This window comes from Camelus ferus, chromosome 34 (genome assembly GCF_009834535.1).
Source record: "Camelus ferus isolate YT-003-E chromosome 34, BCGSAC_Cfer_1.0, whole genome shotgun sequence".
Lineage (NCBI taxonomy): Eukaryota > Metazoa > Chordata > Mammalia > Artiodactyla > Camelidae > Camelus > Camelus ferus.
Genome location: NC_045729.1, coordinates 12,301,344 through 12,320,561, shown reverse-complemented (window position 1 = coordinate 12,320,561; position 19,218 = coordinate 12,301,344). Strand labels below are relative to the sequence as shown.

The window sequence follows — 19,218 nt, the reverse complement described above, 5'->3', positions numbered from 1 at the left end:
GAGGGATCAAAGGCAGAGTTGAGCTCACAGAAGAATTAGTAACTTGAAATATAGAACAATAGAAATTATCAAATCTGAGGAAGTGATTCCACTTCTGGGTGTATACTTAAATAAACTGAAAGCAGGGTCTTGAAGAGATATTTATACACTCATGTTCACAGAAGCATTATTCATTACAGTAAAAACATAGAAGCAACTCAGGTGTCTATAGACAGATGAATGCACAAGCAAAATGTTGTACATACATATGATGGAATGTTACTCAGCCTTAAAACAGGAAGGATATTGTGACATATCCCACAACATGGATGAAACTTGAGGACACAATGCTAAGTGAAATAAGGCAGTCACAAAAAGACAAATATCGTATTATTCCACTTATCTGAGGCACATGTAAGTCATAACCACATGACTATGATTTACACATAGTCAAAAACATAGAGACAAAAAATAGAACAGTGGTTTCTAGGAGCTGGAGGGAGGGGAGAAGGGGGAGTTACTGTTTAGCAGGAGTGGAATTTTAGTTTTGCAAGATGAAAAGAGTTCTGGAGATGGGTGTGGTAAAGGTCGCATGATATAAATGTACTTAATGGCACTTAACTATACGCTGAAAAATGGTTAAGATGGTAAACTTTATGTTATGTGTATTTTACCACAATAAAAAAAAAATTGGGAAAAAATACACATAAGTCACTGGCAGAACTTGGGATACAGGGGATGAATAAAGAATGGTTGGCTCTCCCCAGCCCTGTTTCTTCAGGGGAACAGAAATGATCCCTTCCTGTCACTTCATATACCACAGACGCTGGTACAGCCCTCAGGCTTTAGTGCCCAGTGTCTATTGCCCTATGAAGCCAAGAGAAGAGGACTCACTCTGCAGTCGGATAAAGGTTTTCCAGAGCAAAGATTTCAGGCAAGTTAGAGAAGTCAACCATCATTTGTCTTTTAATGTCTAATACACATTAAATCGAAAAGGAAATTTCTTCATAGTATCAGGATGAGATCTGGGAAATGGAAGATAGAAGTTTCAGCAGGGGCTCATGTGTGCAAAGGGAATGTTGACCCGTGTAGTTCTGAGGGATGTGCGTTGGGAACTTTTGGATGGCATTACTAAGAGAGATTTGGTAGTTAGAGGGGTAACTCAGGGCCCTTGATCCCTGAAGGACAGAGAGGGAGATTCGGAAGGACCAAAATCAAACTGCAAATCTCTCTCCTCTTGCTAGTCTCCAAGCAAAGTCAGAACACTGCCCAAAATGCCCTAAGATGATCTTGTTCTTAAGTACCGGATCTGAACTACCGCTCTTTCCTTCATATCTAAAGATTCTGAAATTCTGAAGCATAAACTGGGGTCCAGTTATCGATTACAGCATCCCCAAGGTTTATGCCCACAATGAAGTTAAAGGCATCTAGCTGTTGATCCACCTATTGCCAACCCCTCTCTTTGCTTCCCAAAGTCCATCCACAGCACCCGTATTTCATCAGATTTCTGTAGAAACTGTTAAACATCATTGTTTGCTCCTAGGAGTCTGGTACCTTCAAAAGTGAGGTTCCTGAAAGCATAAGCGAATTTAGTGGTGGTAACGTCTTCTCCGTTTTCAAGAAATAGCTTCAACATATGTCCAAAGAGCAAGACTCCATCCAGGTAGGCTACAGCAAAATCATTTTTTGCCTGAAAGAGGAAGGGAAGTCTTAAAATGAGTTCCCCCCAAAAAGATTCTGGTCTTGAGCCTGGAGAAAAATGTTCTTGGGGTCAGCAGGGTCACTGGAAAGGTCAAGGACTATCAGGGGAATTGTAGGGAGGGTATCAAAGGAAATTTTGGAAAACCTTTCTTTGGACCAGAGCTCTTTATCCTCCCTACATCACAATGCTGTCTTCTCTTGTGATCGGTAAACAGAGAGCACTCACTGCCTTTAGGGAAGTAAGTAAAATATTTAATTTCAACCAGGAAGGAAAACATACAGCATTTCCAATTCTTGTAAGGTTTTATATAGAAAGAGTGCTGTCCTCTACAAGTTAAAGAGAATAACAGGAAAAACAACCCCACTGCTTTGCAGTATCCTGAGTGGGGCAGGGGGAGTTTTGATTGGATGACACCATCAAATCTGCTTTGGAGATCGTCCTGATTGGGTGCTCCTTTGACCACCAGCGTCTGCCCTGGGGATCATCCAGCAGGGGACAGAACTCCTCTCCCTCTGCAACAGTTGTGGGGTGGCCTTCACAGGGTTGGGCTATGGATTAAAAGCTCTGTGCCCACTCCGAGACCAAGAGAGTTCTGTCAGCTCAGACTCTCTGGACTGCCCACCTGCGAAGAATCACACTTCAGCCAGAGCCTAGAAGCTGTGCAAGTGATACTGTTACTGAAACAAACTTGGGGCCACGCCACCGCACACAGTAAAGCCAATCTAGTGACACCAGGTGGCGGCGAAGGAAAGTGCAGCATTTACGGCAGGGCGCCATACGAGGAGTTTGGGCCTTTTAGGCACTCGCTGCTCCAGACTCCTTGCCTGGTGCCCTGTATATGTATTACTGTATAACAGTGTATGTGTGCATGAAGCTTACCAGTGATAAATCCTTGGAGAAAGACCTATTTAAGGTGGAATTTTCAGGAGGCAGTGTCAGAACAAGAACATTTTTCATATAGTCAGGGGCTGTGGCATTGTCCCCAAAGTAGTAATCACTGTAATGAAACAGCACAAGTTTCTCATGAGAATTGGTTCCTCCAAAAATAGAAATGGAACTTGTACAATTCATACAGCAGCCTTGAAATAGTTTAGAACACTCCCCGCAACCCTGCAACACTTTCTACTTTCCCTAGATAAAGTTTATTTTCTTCTATGCCTGCTAACTTGCGTAACACAGCTTAGGCAGCTGGGGTTAACATACGCAAATGGAAAGAAAGATCAGAGTACAGATAGTTCTTTGGGGAAGGTTTTTTGGGGTTCTGGGCACATGAGCTAATGCTTGCTCTTAAGGCTTAATTACTCTTGGTGTATACCTGGAAATTTTCTTTTCCTTAAGTGCTTATAACACTTTAGAGATTAAGGGATATGACAGAGGGAAATTTTATGAATTAAATTTACTTTTCAGATGGTAAAACATAAGCATAAAAGCACTAAACATTCTAACACTGGAAGCTTCTTAACATTAGCTTATTGAACCCTGGATCCTCGACTCCCATACAATACTTGGCACATCGTGGACCCTCAATATTGTCTGAGAGTGAGCCGCCAATCATATGGTCTCCAAGCTTCCTAATCATTTTACTGTTTTAATATGCAAATAATCTACCATGCTTGACATGCTGTAACCAGGATGACCCTCATTTAATATTCAAACAGTAGGTGAGCACATCTATGTACTGAGGACTGTGCTGGAAAGTCTGCTCAGATCATCACATCTTACTCTAAAAGCACGTCTATAAAGTGGACATTTGTATTCTCATTTTACAAATGAGAAGATTTAATCTCAAGATACTAAGTAATACCAAGAGTCAAATGAACCAGAAGTATCAGAATTAGAACTTGAACTCAAGTTACATCCAGTTTCAAATAAATCTCACGATCTTCCCAAAACATAGCCAGGTGTCCTTAAGCAGCAGGGACAAAAGAATGCCAACACTTTGGCAGTTGACTGAGGATCTGCTAAATGCAAAATTACACCAACCTGCTTACCTTGAGGCCTCCTTCCAGAGGGCAGAGCAGCTATCAATGTGGTTGTAGGAATAAAATGTTGATAATTTTGCCCTCTTTTTGTAAACTGAAGTATAGTTGATTTACAATGTTGTGTTAGTTTCTAGTGTACAGCATAGTGAGTCAGATATGTATGTATGTGTATATACACACACACACACATATTCTTTTTCATTATAGGTTATTATAAGATATTGAATACAGGCCCCTGTGCTGTTCAGTAGGACCTTGTTGTTTGCCTTCCTGTTTGTATTTGCAGCTAAAAGGCTAAGCTGACTAAATTATTTTCATGAACAAGATAGGCCTACAGTTCCTATGTTTCATTTTTCTTAACACTGGAACAAGCCCATTCAGTGCGGGTGCAATGACTAGACAAACATGATGTACAGTTATAGCTTCTGGCCTGAATACAGACAGGGCATGACTAATGATCCAGCCAGATAACGGAAGTCATATGATGTAGCTGATGGGGCAAGAGACACAGGTGTATCGGCAACACCTTTTTTGAGCGTAATCTGACTCAGATATTACCTGGGCCCCATTTGTTGGTGGAGTCCCCAACCATACTAGAAGATGAGTGGTAAAAAGAGTGGATGTGATAAAAGGTGATCTCTGTTCTCCAGAATTTTCTCTCCTTAGCTCCAGAGAAGTGCAGAGGAAGAGATCACCACCCAGTGACTATAAAACAGAGGGCAAAGAATAATGGTGTAAATCAAATCCGTTTAATGGGAACTTTCCTCTTACCAAAGGTGTCGGAAGGAAGAGTAATCTAGGGCCAAAGGCCATTAGCAATTGAACATACAGATATGGCCCAAGTTCTCAGAATTATTGTGACATTAGTTGATTTATTACTGCCTGGAAAAAGGCCTTAAAATCAGGCTGGGGACCAGGATCCTTTGTTGAATGGACATGCGGGTTTAATGGGGTTTTCATAAAACTTTTGTATTTAGACATGATTATGATGTCAAAGGTATGCATCTCTGCTAAGGCTACAATTAAATAAGAATGAGGGCGTGATAAAGAAGAAATTAAACACTGGTTAAAATATTATCTTCACACTGAATCCCATATGAGGCGTGCAAAACAAGAGAAAAGAGAATGCCTTCTGGAAATCCTTAGAGCATTTCCTTTCTGAAACAAGGACAGTTCTTCCAAATATTTTACCTACTGGAATAAATCCACTAGAATAATGACAATGTCTTCAGACACCGCCCGGTCACCCTTGAGGGAGGAGATAGTTTCTGGTGTACCGCATACAACAATCACTGGAGGACAAAGAGAGAGACAAGGAGAAAAGTGCACAATGATGTCCTCACAAACAGGAAGGGAACCAGGTGCCTGAATTTGAACCCGGGAAATCCATGCTACCTTTATGTTTTCAGATTAACACCAGTTCCTCAAATTACCACCCCCCTTTCCTTTTTTCATTTACAGTCATAGAGTCAGACTAGAGCTAAATGGTATCTTAAGAAGAATCATCTAGTCCATCCCCTTTATTTTACTGATTTTAGGAGACTAGCCACACTGTCAATGGGATAAAAACTAGTAGATGACAGAGACAGCTCTGATATGCAGGTACGGGAGTCTGGCTCAGCGCCTGTTCCATTACACCAGGCTGGAGTAGTTACAAAAACTACCTTCACTGGTAAGTGATGTGCACCCACCATTTATAAAGTAGTTGAAAAAGATAGAGTGTAAGTTAATGTAAGAATTTATGCATCTTCCTAAGCACCTTTCTGTGGGTTTTGCTTGCAGCTTCTTAACTCAGACCTCGGTGATCTCAGTGATGGGTTCCAGCCTATAAGCTCTCCCGCAGCCAGATTTCCCAGATGCATGGCTTAGTGAGTGAGATGAGCTGGGGGACACTTCGTTGCATCTGTTCATATACTGCATTGTCCAGCTGGATTGTAAATACTTTAGGGACATGAATCGCTTCATACTTTTTCTCCATAACTTGGTCAGTGTTTTGCAAATGGTAGGTTCTTACTAAGGCAAATGCTTTGTAGTGACAGTAAATGAGGATTTGAGTGATACCAGGAAATCCTGCCAAGCAAGAACCTTTCCTTGTAGAAAATTCCAGTTGATTTCACACTTCCTTTGCTTCTGATATATGCTTATTTGTAAAAAAGAATTCTGTGGTGAGGGAAACAAACCACTTAAGAACTTAGAATGATTTTATCCCCATAGCCTTTGACCCTTGGCCTCTAACTGAGAGATCACTGGGCAGGTGAAATGCAGAGATTAAATCCTTTCTTACCTTGTTATTTTGCCTAAGGCTAGATATCAATACATACATCCTTTTGGTCACCAGGGGACCAGTGTTCAGGATATTTGAGGATTAGTCACAAATCCAACAATATATTGGACTGTGGTGAACTTAAAAGCAGTTTACTGATGGTGGATCATGATACCATTTTGGTTTATAAAAGCTGGATTTTAACATCATTATTACTTTCATGATGATAATATATATTTGCTCAGTACTGCTTTGCTAATTTATCTCAGAGGATAAGGTTTTAATCAACAACAACAACAAAAACAATATAATAGAATTGCAAGCAACTACAGATCTCCCCAAATATACAAAATACATGGAGGTAACGATGAAACCTCTGTGGTGGTGGGTATGTCAAAATGACTCAGGGAGGGGGGAGCTGGGGGCAAGAAGTTGGCAAAAAATTTATCTTCACGTCTTCTTACCATTGCTTTTCCTGTTCTGGTCCATTAAGATATTCTGAAACTGGTCATCTCCTCTCAACATTTCCTTGAAGCTGAGTTCTTGAGAAAAATAGGAAACTCCAGCCTCCAGAGCATTGAGGTACCTAGAAAAGAAAAAAAAAGAGAGAGAGAGAGAGAGAGAGAAACTCTAAATTAGCTTAGTTTCTTCATGGCTTTCCATATTGTTTGCTAATGTTTACAGATCTGTCCAGGGACTTGCTCATCTAAAATTAATTTATGCTACTAACACAATAGACAATACACACCATGAAACCAATGGTTAGGACTGTGGACATTTAACTTAGGGAAAGTACAGGGGAAGTTTTCGGAAATGTTTACATATATTTGTATATGTATACATATATGTATATGTATATACATATATATATATACACACACACACACACACACACACAAATAGTAGACATTTGACAGGTCCCCTATAATGGCTTCCTGTTATTTGCTGAAGGAAGGCTATAAACCAGTCCCATTTTCACAGACAGATTGAAACTTTTGAGCCCATCAGTACAAAAATTCAGAGATGATAGGAATAATTTCTCCTCCTGTAGTGAAATGGACTTTTATAGTGTTCTGAGCTCACCCCCAAAGTTTCTGGGATGAGGCCTTGGGGTTGCTCCTTGCAGCCCCCTGGATGTGCACTGCTGGCGTTACCCTATTTTGGTCTTCCGCATGCTTTGGTGGAGACAGACTGCAGAACTAAGCAGCATCCTGGAGGTACAGACGGCAAACCCTTCAAGAGATTCCTTCTGCCACCGCTGCTGGAGTTGCATGAACTTTGCAACTTTACTTTAGCGACGGTGCCCAATATCCTGTTCTCCACCCCTGTCACCTTATTCCTCTGAAAAGCTGTGAGAGAAATTACTTCTAACCAGTCGTAGGACAGGCAGAATGCATGTCCTCTGGTATCGTGTCTTGCACGGTAATGTGACAGCATTTACTCCTGGTTTTCATTTTCCTCATCTGTAAAACAGAGATGATAGCACTGGTTCTCTTTTCTTTAGAGGGCTTGCTGTGGGGAATCAATAAAACTAACGTGAAAGTATTTTGAAAACTAGAGAGACTGTTACAAATGCAACCTACGCTGATAGTATTAATGACACCATGTTTCTTTTGGCCCCGTTGCTTTAATTATTTATCCATTTATAATTTTTTTAAATGGAAGCAGATTTTCCATCAAAATATATTTTTAGCTAGGTCACTTTTGCCATTTATGAAGAATTAGAAATCATTCAGTCAATGTATTTTATCATTACATAGACACTTTATGGTCAATCATACTAAGGCAACGAAATGGATCACGTTTAACTAACAAACTATGAGAAAATGCAACTTTTTGAAAATATGTATAAAAACATTTATTAAGAGTTCTCAAGACATATTACACACTCCATATGATTCCTTTTTACCGCTATGAAACATTAGCTGCACACTGTACAGAATAAATGTTCATTATTCAATTGAATCTGTAGATCTCATATCCTAAGACTGTCAACCTTGATGTCACATGCTCCTTCTTATGCCCCTACATTCTAGTAATTAGTAACAATTTGGATAGAGGTCGGGAAGGGAATTGTGGCCACCTTGAATAACTCTGTGCACTCTTTTTAGGAAATAAATATGAGTTAACTTTTAAAACCTGTTCTTGAAAATACATTTTCACCTGTTGCCACTGACCTAGATCATGGAATCGGTGACAGTGCTGCACATTTCCATATGAAATCTCAGTTTGACCCGATGTTAACGGGTATCTACTTCAGAGAACTCTGCTTAATATATCTAGTTCATATAAGAATAACAAATAGCCTTATGTAAGTTTATCTACAGCTTAAGAATGAAATCAATTAAACATAAGCTGTGCACCATGTGTGTGTAAGAAAGTGGGATAGTGTCCGTTCCCAATGCTGTCACTCATGGAAGGCGTGTCTGATAACACCTAGTGGCCTGCCAAGCGTTTGTGGCCTCTCTCCACGCTAAGCTCTAGACGGGTATTAATGGTCCTGCTTACCAGAAACAGTCCTCAGACTCGGTACTATTCTTGAAAACATACGCAGTGTTCCAGGAGAAAGGTTTGAACTGGAAAATTATTGACCTTTCCAAAAGTCAACCAAGAAGTACATGAGCTTCCTTGCTGGAGACATCAGCCTGGTTAAAGTCTCTTTGTAGTCACATGACAACCCAAAGCTTCCAGCTGAAATCATGGGGTAGTTCAAATCTGTGTCAAGGCTACGCCAAGAGGGAAGAAAGAAACCGGTATCAGGATTAACTGAAGCAGCACAAATAGGATCCCTCTTCAAGCTGTTTCGGCACGCGGTATAAATAACAAGAATAAAATAGGGTCATTCAAGCAGGTGTCCGACCTACAGAGGTCCCTCCCCCAGAGGTGAGTTTTAGAAGACCATTTATCAAACATATGCTGTGTTCTAAGCATACTCGGGATGTTTTCATGTTTGTGTGGTTTGGTTACTTTGATTTATTCTAAAATGAGTTGTCATTGGGGTTGTCACAATGTCTAGGCTGAGACATATGGACTTTGTGGAGGAGGGCTGAGAAAATAGAGGCTGGGCCACCACCGCTACCACACATGCTGTAAAACCTCAGAAATGCTGTACAGTTTCCCTCCGTGCGCTGCCTTTTTTTCCATCTCTTCTACGGGCTCCCTTGGAGACAGACGTCACCTGAGGATTTTACTGTTTTCCTTCCCCCACTCGGCAAATGGATCTTCTTGTGGCTCCTAAAACATCTCAGGCTTTACCTTCTATCAGGGCCTTTACAATTGCCAGGAATGCTGTTTCCTTGTCTCTTTGCCTGGTTGATTCTTACTCACCCATCAGGTCCCAGGTTAAATATCTCTTTATCCATCAGGAGAACTTTGCTCAATACCTAAGACCAGGTAATTATTTGGCTGAGAATCTGTTTGATATCTGTCTCCACGAGACTGCGAGCACCGTGAAGGTGGGGACCACGTCTGACTTGTTCACCTCAGCATCTCTGGTCTGCCTGGCCGCATGCAGATGCTCAATGTGTATCTCATACAGGAAGGAAAACAACATCCCCTTCATACGTCAATGCTCCACTGAAAGGTTTCACTGCGTGTCCTGTTGGCATTTCAAACTCCCCATGTTCACAGTCAAGTTTATCTTTTATTTTTATTTGTCAGAACTGTTCCTTATCCAGATTTCTTTTAAAGTGTTTGGAGACCTTCAAGGCCTCTTTGACTACTTTTCGTCCACCCTCCAACATCCAATCAGTTATCAATGCTATTGAGTCTACCTCTAAATATCTTTCAGAGCTAGCCTCCTATTCCACGGCATCTGTTTTCTTGCCAATTTGGGCCCTTGTCACCCTGGCCGACTCTCCCATCTTCAGTTCCTCCCGGTGTGCTCCAGTCTTTCCTCCACACTGTTGTCAATTATTCTTCTCAAAGTTAAGCTGCTTCTTATGACACTTCCCTGCTCAGCCTTAGTGGTTTCTGATGCAAATCTGATTAAAAACACTTCCCTCACTTGGAACTCATGACCTCCTAAACATAGCCCTACTTAATGTTTCTAGTTTTAGCTCTATTTTTCCCCTCTACATCTCTTGCACTCCAGTTCATACAGCTTTCTTCAGATTTTCTGCACTTCCCTGCTGCTTTAGTTTCACACACGCTCCTCCCGCTATGAGCTGGCATGCTTATCCCCTCATCTCTACCTGTTACAATTTTACCCTTTCTTCAATGCTCAACTCATATACCATCTCCTTTGTGAAGTCCTTCTCCTCTTGAAGCTTAACTCTCTGAACCAGACTTGACCATTTCCTTCCGGGCATCCCCACCACCTTGTTTGTACCTCTCTGATGGAAGCCGTCTCACTCTGCCTTGTATTGGTCACCAATGTCCTTGTTGCTGTCTCTGTTTTACTTAATTCTCTTCACCCTGACACAACCAAGAAGCGTTTTTGCACATGGAAGTGCCTCATAAATGGTGCATCAATTTTCTCATCCTCCTTTCCTCCTGGGCACACGCTACAGCAATACCAATAAATGGTCAGTTGACATGACAACTGGGAATGAGTGTGAGGAAGGGTGAGAGTCTGTATGCATCTGCATTTGGGTTTGGAAGGTGAGCTCAAAAGGTGTTTCTGTGATGTGTCTATGGTACGTGGTGGGCGTGAACAGCTGAGCGTTTGTACAGCTGGGTGGGAGGTGTCCGAAGCCGACTTTGCAACAGAAATTTCAGAAGTCTAATGTTTACCCTTCGAAATCAATCGCAAGGGGTCCTTCAGCATAGTTTTCTCTGTGTAGACAAAGGGTGGGCCTTGATTCAGGGGTAGATTAAACAAGTGAAAGAAAGGCAGGTGGGAGGGATTTTGATTGGGGAAGGTGTGATCCGGCAGAACAAAGTGTTTTGTGGTGATGAGAATTACACTGAGGGAAATGAATGAAAGGGATGGAGGTGATTTTCCCAAAGTCAGAGAAATACTTTCATTCTAAAATATTTTGGAAGCTTTTTTCCCCTAAGCTGATAAGGGCACTGTGCAAAGTACTTTAGTATGTTCTTTGCATAACCCTCAGACAGCTGTAAGAACTCGCTGCCTTCCGTGTTCTTACAGACCTAAGGAGGGAGCGGAGCCCCGTGAATGCCCCGCGGTGGTGCGCTTCCCTTGGTGTTTCTGTACAACCTGCCCATACCTCTGGGAAGAGAGTTCCTTTATTAAACTCCTCAAATTATCCAAGTTCGCGATCATCCCTGCTCCCTGCCAGGAGTCTAACTACTCATCTGTACTGTTTTGCTTCTCAAACTCTGCTTTTAGTCACAGAACCACAGCAGCTCTTGTCACCCACCCTCCACTGAGCAAAGGCAGAGCCACCCGGATGAGAGAATGAAGTTACAGAGAGGCAGCACCCTACGAGGGCCCCGCACCCCTGAGTGCATTGCCTTGACTAGACTGCTGCTTGATCAGTCATTTAAATAGTGTTCTCATGTCCTGACTTCAGTTCACAGTGGCATGAAAACAGCAAACCGAACTACTTACTACATCTGGAAGGTGGAATAGGTACACGAGGGCCCCATGAGGACACAGCCCATCTGTTTTTTCTTCTGTAAGAGAAAAAAAAAACATAAAATAATCTCTAAAATTAAATACAGGAATGAATGCACCGGAAAGGAGCTGAAAGGGGAAAGCTCCCAGAAGGTTAGAAAACGTGCTTAGATGTAAGAACGCAGAAGGGAGAGGGGAAGCAGGTACGTCTCAGGCTGGGGAAGAGGCGGCCAGGGAATCAAGGAGCCGAGAAGGGGAGAGGCGGCAGATGGAGGGAGGGCATTCCACTGAAGATGAGCTGACGGAACGTCCACCTGGATTCTCCATCCAGAGGAGGATGTCCAACAGTGGAAGAGGGATGGGCAGACTGTAAGATTAGCAGTATCTGCAGGCCAGAGGGGGCAGAGACAAGATCTAGAGATGCTTCTGGGGGAGAGGGCAAGTTTCAGCTTTAGGGAGAGCTGCGAAGCAAGGCTGGAGAGAACAAAATGCAACGGACCAGCTGGGACACACTGGATCTTATTTTCTACTATTTCTCAAGGGGAACCTGATTAGGAACATTCCACCCTTGATTTTGGAGAAACAGGTTGTATCTCCGTCTGAAGAGGTGCTGGGCGGCGGGCACAGTGTCTCAGGACTGAACAGCAGAGTTTATTCAACTCCCCTCACTCCCCCTCCCAGGACCGAGGAGGACAGCTGTGACCAGCCACACTTCCTCACAGGAGGGAGGCCCATCTGGTCAATGTGATGCCGTGGACTAGAGCTTTAGAACCACGGCTCTGCTCAGCACTCTGCTTCCTGGAGAGCCCTGTCTCAGGTTTCTGAAGGAAAGGGGCATCTCACACACCTATCTGGAACACTCTCCAGCTCCACAAAGCTCTGGTTGGGGTTGGGGTTGGGAGGAGGGGTGAGACAAGAATCTCTTCCCTTTCCTACCCTTTGATGTTAGAGTTACGACTTTAACATTAGGTTTCAGATTCAGCCCTTCAGCAATTAACCTGTGACCTTGCATAGGGTGATGGCTTGGAGCAGATCTCGGGTGCAGGGCTTTGGAATATATTTTTTAACAGGTCCCCTCAGGTGTTTCTTGAGGGACACAAGGGCAAACTGGTTCATACCAACATTTATATTTTTTGACAAGTTTTAAACACAGTTAAAACAATTCCCCTCCATAACACTGGAAGTGTACAGCTAGTACATGGCTCAGGTTCTCCCCACTGTCCTGGGTTCCCGGAGGGCCCTCGTCACTTGGGAAACATACGGCGATAAAGTCAGAGCACCCCATCTGTCTCCAAACCACTCAGTTGTGTAGCTGGTGAGGACGTGAAAGACGCTGACGACAGGTGCCCGAGATTCACACTGTGATCCTCCGGTGCCAAGAGGGTGTGAGCTGTGTCTGCAAAGGCAGGTACTCACCGAAATTATCCTGAGTAGGTCCAGGCCTTCACAGGTGCTACTCCGGCAGTCACTCGACTTATAAATCACACCTTCCGAATAGATGAAGGTAGCATTCACAGTCACATTTAGGCCTGTTATCCAGGAATGAGGGAAAAGAGACGACTAGTGTTATTTTTCAGTGAGTTTATACCAGCCATGAGGTTTATCTTTTGCCAGTTGATCTTGGGGTTGGGAGGAGAATGAATATCCATTTTCAGGCCTAGGATATTTGAGTTCTGGGTACTTCTATTACTGCCTGTCACTTCTTTCCTCTCTCTTCCTCTGTCTCCCTGTCTCTGTTTGTCCCTCAACAGCTTTAGTGAGGTATAATTTACCCATTTGAGGGGTTGGGTGCTCAGTGGTAGAGCACATGCTTAGCATGCACGAGGTCCTGGGTTCAATCCCCAGTACCTCCGTTAAAAATTTTTTTAAATAAATAAATAAGAGATGAGAGTACATACTTAGGTAGGACTAGCCAAATAGGAGGTCAATATAAAAAGACCAGTTAGAGAAAACTAATGGAAGTACGGTCAGTGATGGATTTAACAGCAATGAACATTTAACTGATTGTAGCCATGTGCTAGCCACAGCAGAAGTGCTTTTTACCCTTTATCTTACCTAACTCTCATAACAGTAGGGCGAATACAGGGTATATGAAGCCAAGAGATCAGTATGAGTGAGGCTGTGGTGGACCTGGGGGAAGGGGAGTGCATGCGGGGAATAGTAGAAAACGGGGCTGGAGAGGGTCTGGGAAAGCAGCAAGAAGAGGCAGGAAGGGAAGTGGAGGCCAGCGCACAGTCACATGATGAACACAAGGCTTTGGGAAGATGGTCACCTTGGCAGCCGTTAATGTGTAAGCTAGCTCCTCCACCTCGACCTCCCGTCCCCAGCAGGGCCCTGCTCTCTCCTGCCAGCATGAAGAACACTGAAGACGGGCATTGCACAACCCAAGCACAAATCCTGCACAAGGCCTTGCAGAGGGGAACCAACATCTGTTGAGTGATCTCGGACAGCTGACTTCACCGCTGGGGCCCCAGTTCCTCAGCCACTTCTTGCTGGGCTAGAACTGGACGATCTCCGGGACCACCCGCCTAGACTGGGCTATGACTTGCGCGTGCTTTACTTCACTTAATCCTCTCCTGAATCCTCTGAGCTTAATTAACATTATTCTCTTTTCAATTTAAAAGTAAGAAAAAGGAGATCCAGAGAGGTAGGTTAACGTGCTTAGGGTTACCAGCTAGCAAGCAGTGGAGCTGGGTTTTGAACCTGGGGCAGCCTGATTCTAGAACCTGATACTGCAGACCAGTGGCTCTCAAAGTGTGTGCCCAAGATTCCTGACGTACCTGGAGGCTCTTTCCGGAGGTCCAGGGAGTCAAAACTATTCTATAATTCTAGTAAAACATTCTTCACTTTTTTCCACTCTGCTTCTGTCATGGGCATATGGTAACGTTTCCCAGAGGCGACATAATATGTAGTATGGCAACATTGTAATTGCAGAAGCAGAGGTGACTATCTCACCAATACACCCTACTGTTTACGGGATACGTCTGGTAACTTGGCTGCCAACAGCAGCAACAGCACAGCATTAACGTCCTCAATGGGGACAACAGTATCGGTGACAACAGGAAGGACAGCTGCCACTTACTGAGTTCTTGCTACGTTCCAGCCGGTTTATTAGGTACTTTATGTGAATTTCCTCCTTTAAGTCACGCCATATGCACATGGGGAACCTACGATCTATTATGATTTTATAGGTGAGGGAATTGAGGCTCAGAAAAGGTGAGATCCCTGGTGAGAAACGGTTGGATAAAAGGCTAGAATATGAACCAAGATCTGTCCGACTCCAAATCTCTGCTTCTAACCACAGTGTTCCACTACTTTATGTTAATGAGAAAGTTAGTTCACAGTGGGTAAAGGTCTTAGAGCGGCAACATGATACACTCTGTGGAATCAGACAGAAATGGGTCTGAATCTCATTTCAAACAATCTATATGACTTCAGCAAAGTTATTAAACCTCTGCGGTGAAACAGCGTCAACATTGCTAATCTTTCAGAACTGAGGTGATTAAAGAGAGTTTATAGCTTACTGAGCACCTGCAAGGTACTCAGAAAACAAGAAAACCAAACTCAGGGAGACTGAGGGAAACAGCTTCCCTACGGCTGCAAAGAGAAAGCTCGGGGACAGGGACTCCAATTCAGGTCCTCGGATTTCAAATCAAATGTTCTTTCTACTATACCAACCCCACAGCCTACATGAATAAGAGGATTTTATTAAAAGATCTCCTAGTTCCCTTACAGCTCCAGATCGGATTCATCTATTTACATCTGAGTCCCAGCTCAGACAGGACTGAAGAAATGCACGTTGCACAGAAAGTTATTACACATATATGATGTATAACATCTACGGCTATTTTAACACAGAATTTGAAATAGAGAAAAGTAAGACGTAGCCTTCTTAGAACCATAAATAACCATTAAGATGTATGAAAACGTCATTGACTCAGTAATTACACTTCCGGCAATCCAGTCTCAAAGAATGGGAAAAAAACTATGTACTTAAAAATGTGTTTCTTAGTAATTTTAAAACAGTTGTGAGAAATTTAAAACAATGGAATATCCTACAATAGGGAATGATTAGATGATTTGGGAAGCTATCTACTCCAAAGGGTACTGTACATCCACTCACACGATGCTATGAAGATTACGCAGCTGTAGGAAAGTCACCTGTAGAATAATGCGAAATGAAGTCAGGAAGGATAGAAATTATTTCTATGCCATCGTGCCCCCAACTATGTTCCTAAAAACAAGAAACCGAGAAGCATTTGAAAAGACACTGGAAACATCCAGGTGGCTGGAAATTACCAGGGGTGATTTTTTTTCTCTTTACATGTTTTACCTAACGTTATAAAGTTTATTTTAATAATTAAGAGATATAGCAAAGAACCGTAACACTGAACGTGACTGCAAATTTATCACGTTGACTATATCTTAATAGCCACCAGAGATGTAGTATGAATGGATGGATTAAAAATGCCAGAGAAAGATTCAGCAACTGTATGAATTCTACTTAATTCATTTTCTTGACTGCTAACCCTTTGAAGTCTCAGGTCCGGACCAAATCTGCCCTCTGAGAAGCTGCAGAAGGGAACATTACGCCTCCCTGATACTGACGGGAAGATCCAGTTTCATCTGGGGCCTTTTAACACCTGGCATTCCCCGGGCCGGGGCCATGCCAAGAGCAGAGAGGAATACGAGTGAGGTAGGGCTCAAATCCTTCTCTCTGAGGATCTCCTGCCTTGAAATAGAAAAGGGTTCTGGGACAGGCCATTAGAGAAGCTTGGGTGATCAGGCGAGGAACGCAAGGTCCTCCCTTAGCAGCCCTTTGCCCCCAGACGTAGGAACAGGGAGGAGAGGTCTGTTACTGTGTTCTTACCAGCTTCACGCAGACGCTGCCTCACTGTTTTCACGCCCTCATTCACCACTGCTTTCAGGTTCTCCAGGGGCTCTGAGAAGGCCGAGTTGTTCATCATCAGGACACTGATCTCGTAGCTGCCATCATGGCAGTTCTGACTCACGTGGGACGCCCAGAACATCAGCCCTGGTCGCAGGAGCAGGGACCACAAAGCCAAGCCCGGGAGCAGCGTCTTCATGACCTCCCTCACCTCAGAACCATGCTCCCTGGGCTCACTCGCTTTACTCTGGGCTTCCAGGGAGGCAAGCACCCCAGCCGGACAGCCTGTAGCTCGGTCCCTCGGTCCACACTTCCCCACGCTCCTTTCTGGTCACCCCAGTGGTCACGTGGACCATAGGCTTACAGCCTGACTGCCGGCAATTAGCAGCTACATTATAGGAGGAGATAAACCAAAGTTCACTTTGTGTGTTTGCTCACAGAAAGGTCAGAGTTATAAACAGGGAGATTACCTGCACCTCACCCAATAAAAGAAAAAAACATCAACTGGTGATACATCACCGAGAAGAGGGAAAAGAGGAAGAGGGCAGTGTTGTATACATAAAAAAATGCTTTGTGAAATGGAAAATAAAGGTCAAAGAGTTTAAGGCAGGCACAAATATGATGGGTTATTAGTCTCTAGGTTATAGTTTCACACTGACACTGAATCCTTAACTAGGAAGATCTGTGTTTCAATCACCCAGTCAGCAACTACTTACTGAAACTTGACTACATATGGGGTACTGTAAGGCACCGGGCATCCTGTCATGGATACATTAATGTCCTCATGGAACACGCATTCTGGTAGGGAAGACAAACATTAGTAAATAATTATGAATAACTGAACAGTGAAAAAAGTGCAGAGTGCTGTGGGAGCACATGGCAGATTAACCTAACTTGTTGCAGAAAGTCAAGGAAGCTTCCCTGAGAAAGTGTCCTTTAAGCTGAGCCCTGAAGGATGAAGAGGAGTTACCTGAATGCAAAGCGAGGGAGGGGCAGAGCTGGTGCAAAGACCCAGAGGTGGGAGGTGGCGGGGATGTTTGAGGAACTGAAAGAGAGACAATGTGGCCGGAGTGAAGAAAGCTAGTCCAGTGGCGATAAAGGATGCCAGAGGTGTGGGCGAGGCTGGGCTATGGGGTTTCCTGCAAGCCATTACGAACCTGGAACTTTACCCTGAGTCATCATCAGATAAATTTTATAAAGATCACTTAGGCTGCAGTAGAAGGAATGACCTGGAGAGAGGCAGGAGTGGGGACATGGAGCAAACTGAGAGGCTGTTTTGGTGGTTTAAGTGAGAGGTGAAGGGGGCCAGGTGAGGGCAGTGGCAGTGGAAATGAGTTCGAGAGTCTTGGTGCCAAAGATGTCTATGGTTAATAAGTTAACAGTTACCCTCAGTTGGAAACAGCCCTGGGAGAGTGCTGGTGTACAATGAAGGAGCTGCAGCAACCCAGCGGAGCTCAAAACCCAAGACGGCCCCGCAGAAACACACAGGAAGCACTGTGTGTGTGTCACTCCATCCCTCGGTCTGGCACAGCTCTGCAACAAGGATCCCCTTGGCCGTGACCTCTCTCTGGGCGGGAAAGGAGAGCAAGTGGATCCCAGCAGCCCTCACCACTGCTGTGGAGACCGGCGGCTTCTGCCATTGAGGACTTCTAGCCTGTATCCACACTGACTCCAGCTGACAGAGCTGTGCCTCCTTGGAGAAGGAGCTGCCTGCCTCAGCTCCCTCGGGGCCGGAGCCCCTACACCTCCTGCCTCAGTGCCACCATGCCTGCATCCCAGACCCTAGCACCAAGAATGGCTGCAGAATGGATGTTGTGTCAATAGCATGAAAACAACATTAATCTCTTTGTGCATCTCCATCCGAGCTCTTGGGTGACCAGCTGCTTGTCAGTGAGCAGCAATATTTTGAGCAGCAGGTCTCAAAAGTGAGCTTAAAATATTCAGTAAACCAGGCTGTATGTAGATTATGCTGTCATGCAGACTTTGCTGTTGCACTTATAAAGCACAGGCAGAGTAGAGTTAGCACAATTCTAAAGGGTCCTAGAATTTTTCAAATGGTAACTGAGCACTGACTTCAACTTCAAGTCACCAGGTACAATAGCCCCTAACAAGAATCAGCCTGTCCTTTGAAGCTTTGAAGCCAGACATTGACTTCTCCTCTCCAGCTATGAAAGTCCTAAATGGCATCCTCTTCCAACATAAGGCTGTTTTGTCTACACTGAAACTCTGTTGTTTGGCAGAGCACCTTCATTAATTACCTTATCTCGATCTCCCGGGCGACTCGCTGCAGCTTCTACACCGGCACTTGCGGCTTCACCTTGTACTTGGATGTTACAGAGACGGCTTCTTTCCTTAAGCCTCATGAGCCAACCTCTGCTGGCTTCAGGCTTCTCTTCTGCAGCTTCCTCACCTTGTTCAGCCTTCACAGAACTGAAGAGAGTTAGGGCCTTGCTCTGGATTCCACTTCCACTTAAGGGAACGTGGTGGCTGGTTGGATCTTCTATCCAGACCACTACAACCTGCTACACGTCAGCAGTAAGGCTGTTTCGCTTTCTTCTCACGTGTGTGTTCACTGGAGCAGCACTTTTAATTTCCTTCAAAACCTTTTCCTTTGCATTCACAGCTTGGTTCACTGTTTGGTCCAAGAGGCCTAGTTTTCAACCTGTCTCAGCTTTTGACATGCCTTCCTCACTAAGCTTCATCATTTCTTGCTTTTGACTTAGAGTCAGAGACATGCGACTCCTCCTTTCACTTGAACACTTACAGGCCATTGTAGGGATATTAACTGTTCTAATTTCTATATGGTTGTGTCTCAGGGAATAAGGAGGCCTGGAGAGAGGATGAAAGATGGGGAACAGCCAGTGGACGAAGCAGTCAGAACAC

At 43.9% G+C, this 19,218-nt stretch overlaps 1 protein-coding gene and 1 long non-coding RNA gene across 2 annotated transcripts in view; one reads left to right on the top strand and one right to left on the bottom strand.

Annotated features, from left to right (window-relative positions):
* GUCY2C (guanylate cyclase 2C) overlaps positions 1-19,218 on the bottom strand; it is a 77,014-nt gene that overhangs the window by 40,661 nt on the left and 17,135 nt on the right. The window contains 9 exon segments of the mRNA XM_006192113.3: positions 1,534-1,669; positions 2,561-2,678; positions 4,859-4,955; positions 6,391-6,512; positions 8,435-8,517; positions 8,520-8,652; positions 11,442-11,506; positions 12,864-12,976; positions 16,318-17,133. Of these exon segments, the coding sequence (XP_006192175.2) occupies positions 1,534-1,669; positions 2,561-2,678; positions 4,859-4,955; positions 6,391-6,512; positions 8,435-8,517; positions 8,520-8,652; positions 11,442-11,506; positions 12,864-12,976; positions 16,318-16,534 (1,084 nt within the window). The 5' untranslated portion in view covers positions 16,535-17,133.
* LOC116661309 lies at positions 8,683-16,472 on the top strand. The gene is made up of 3 exons (XR_004317181.1): positions 8,683-8,809; positions 15,986-16,143; positions 16,376-16,472. It is a non-coding gene; the product is annotated as an uncharacterized LOC116661309 (long non-coding RNA).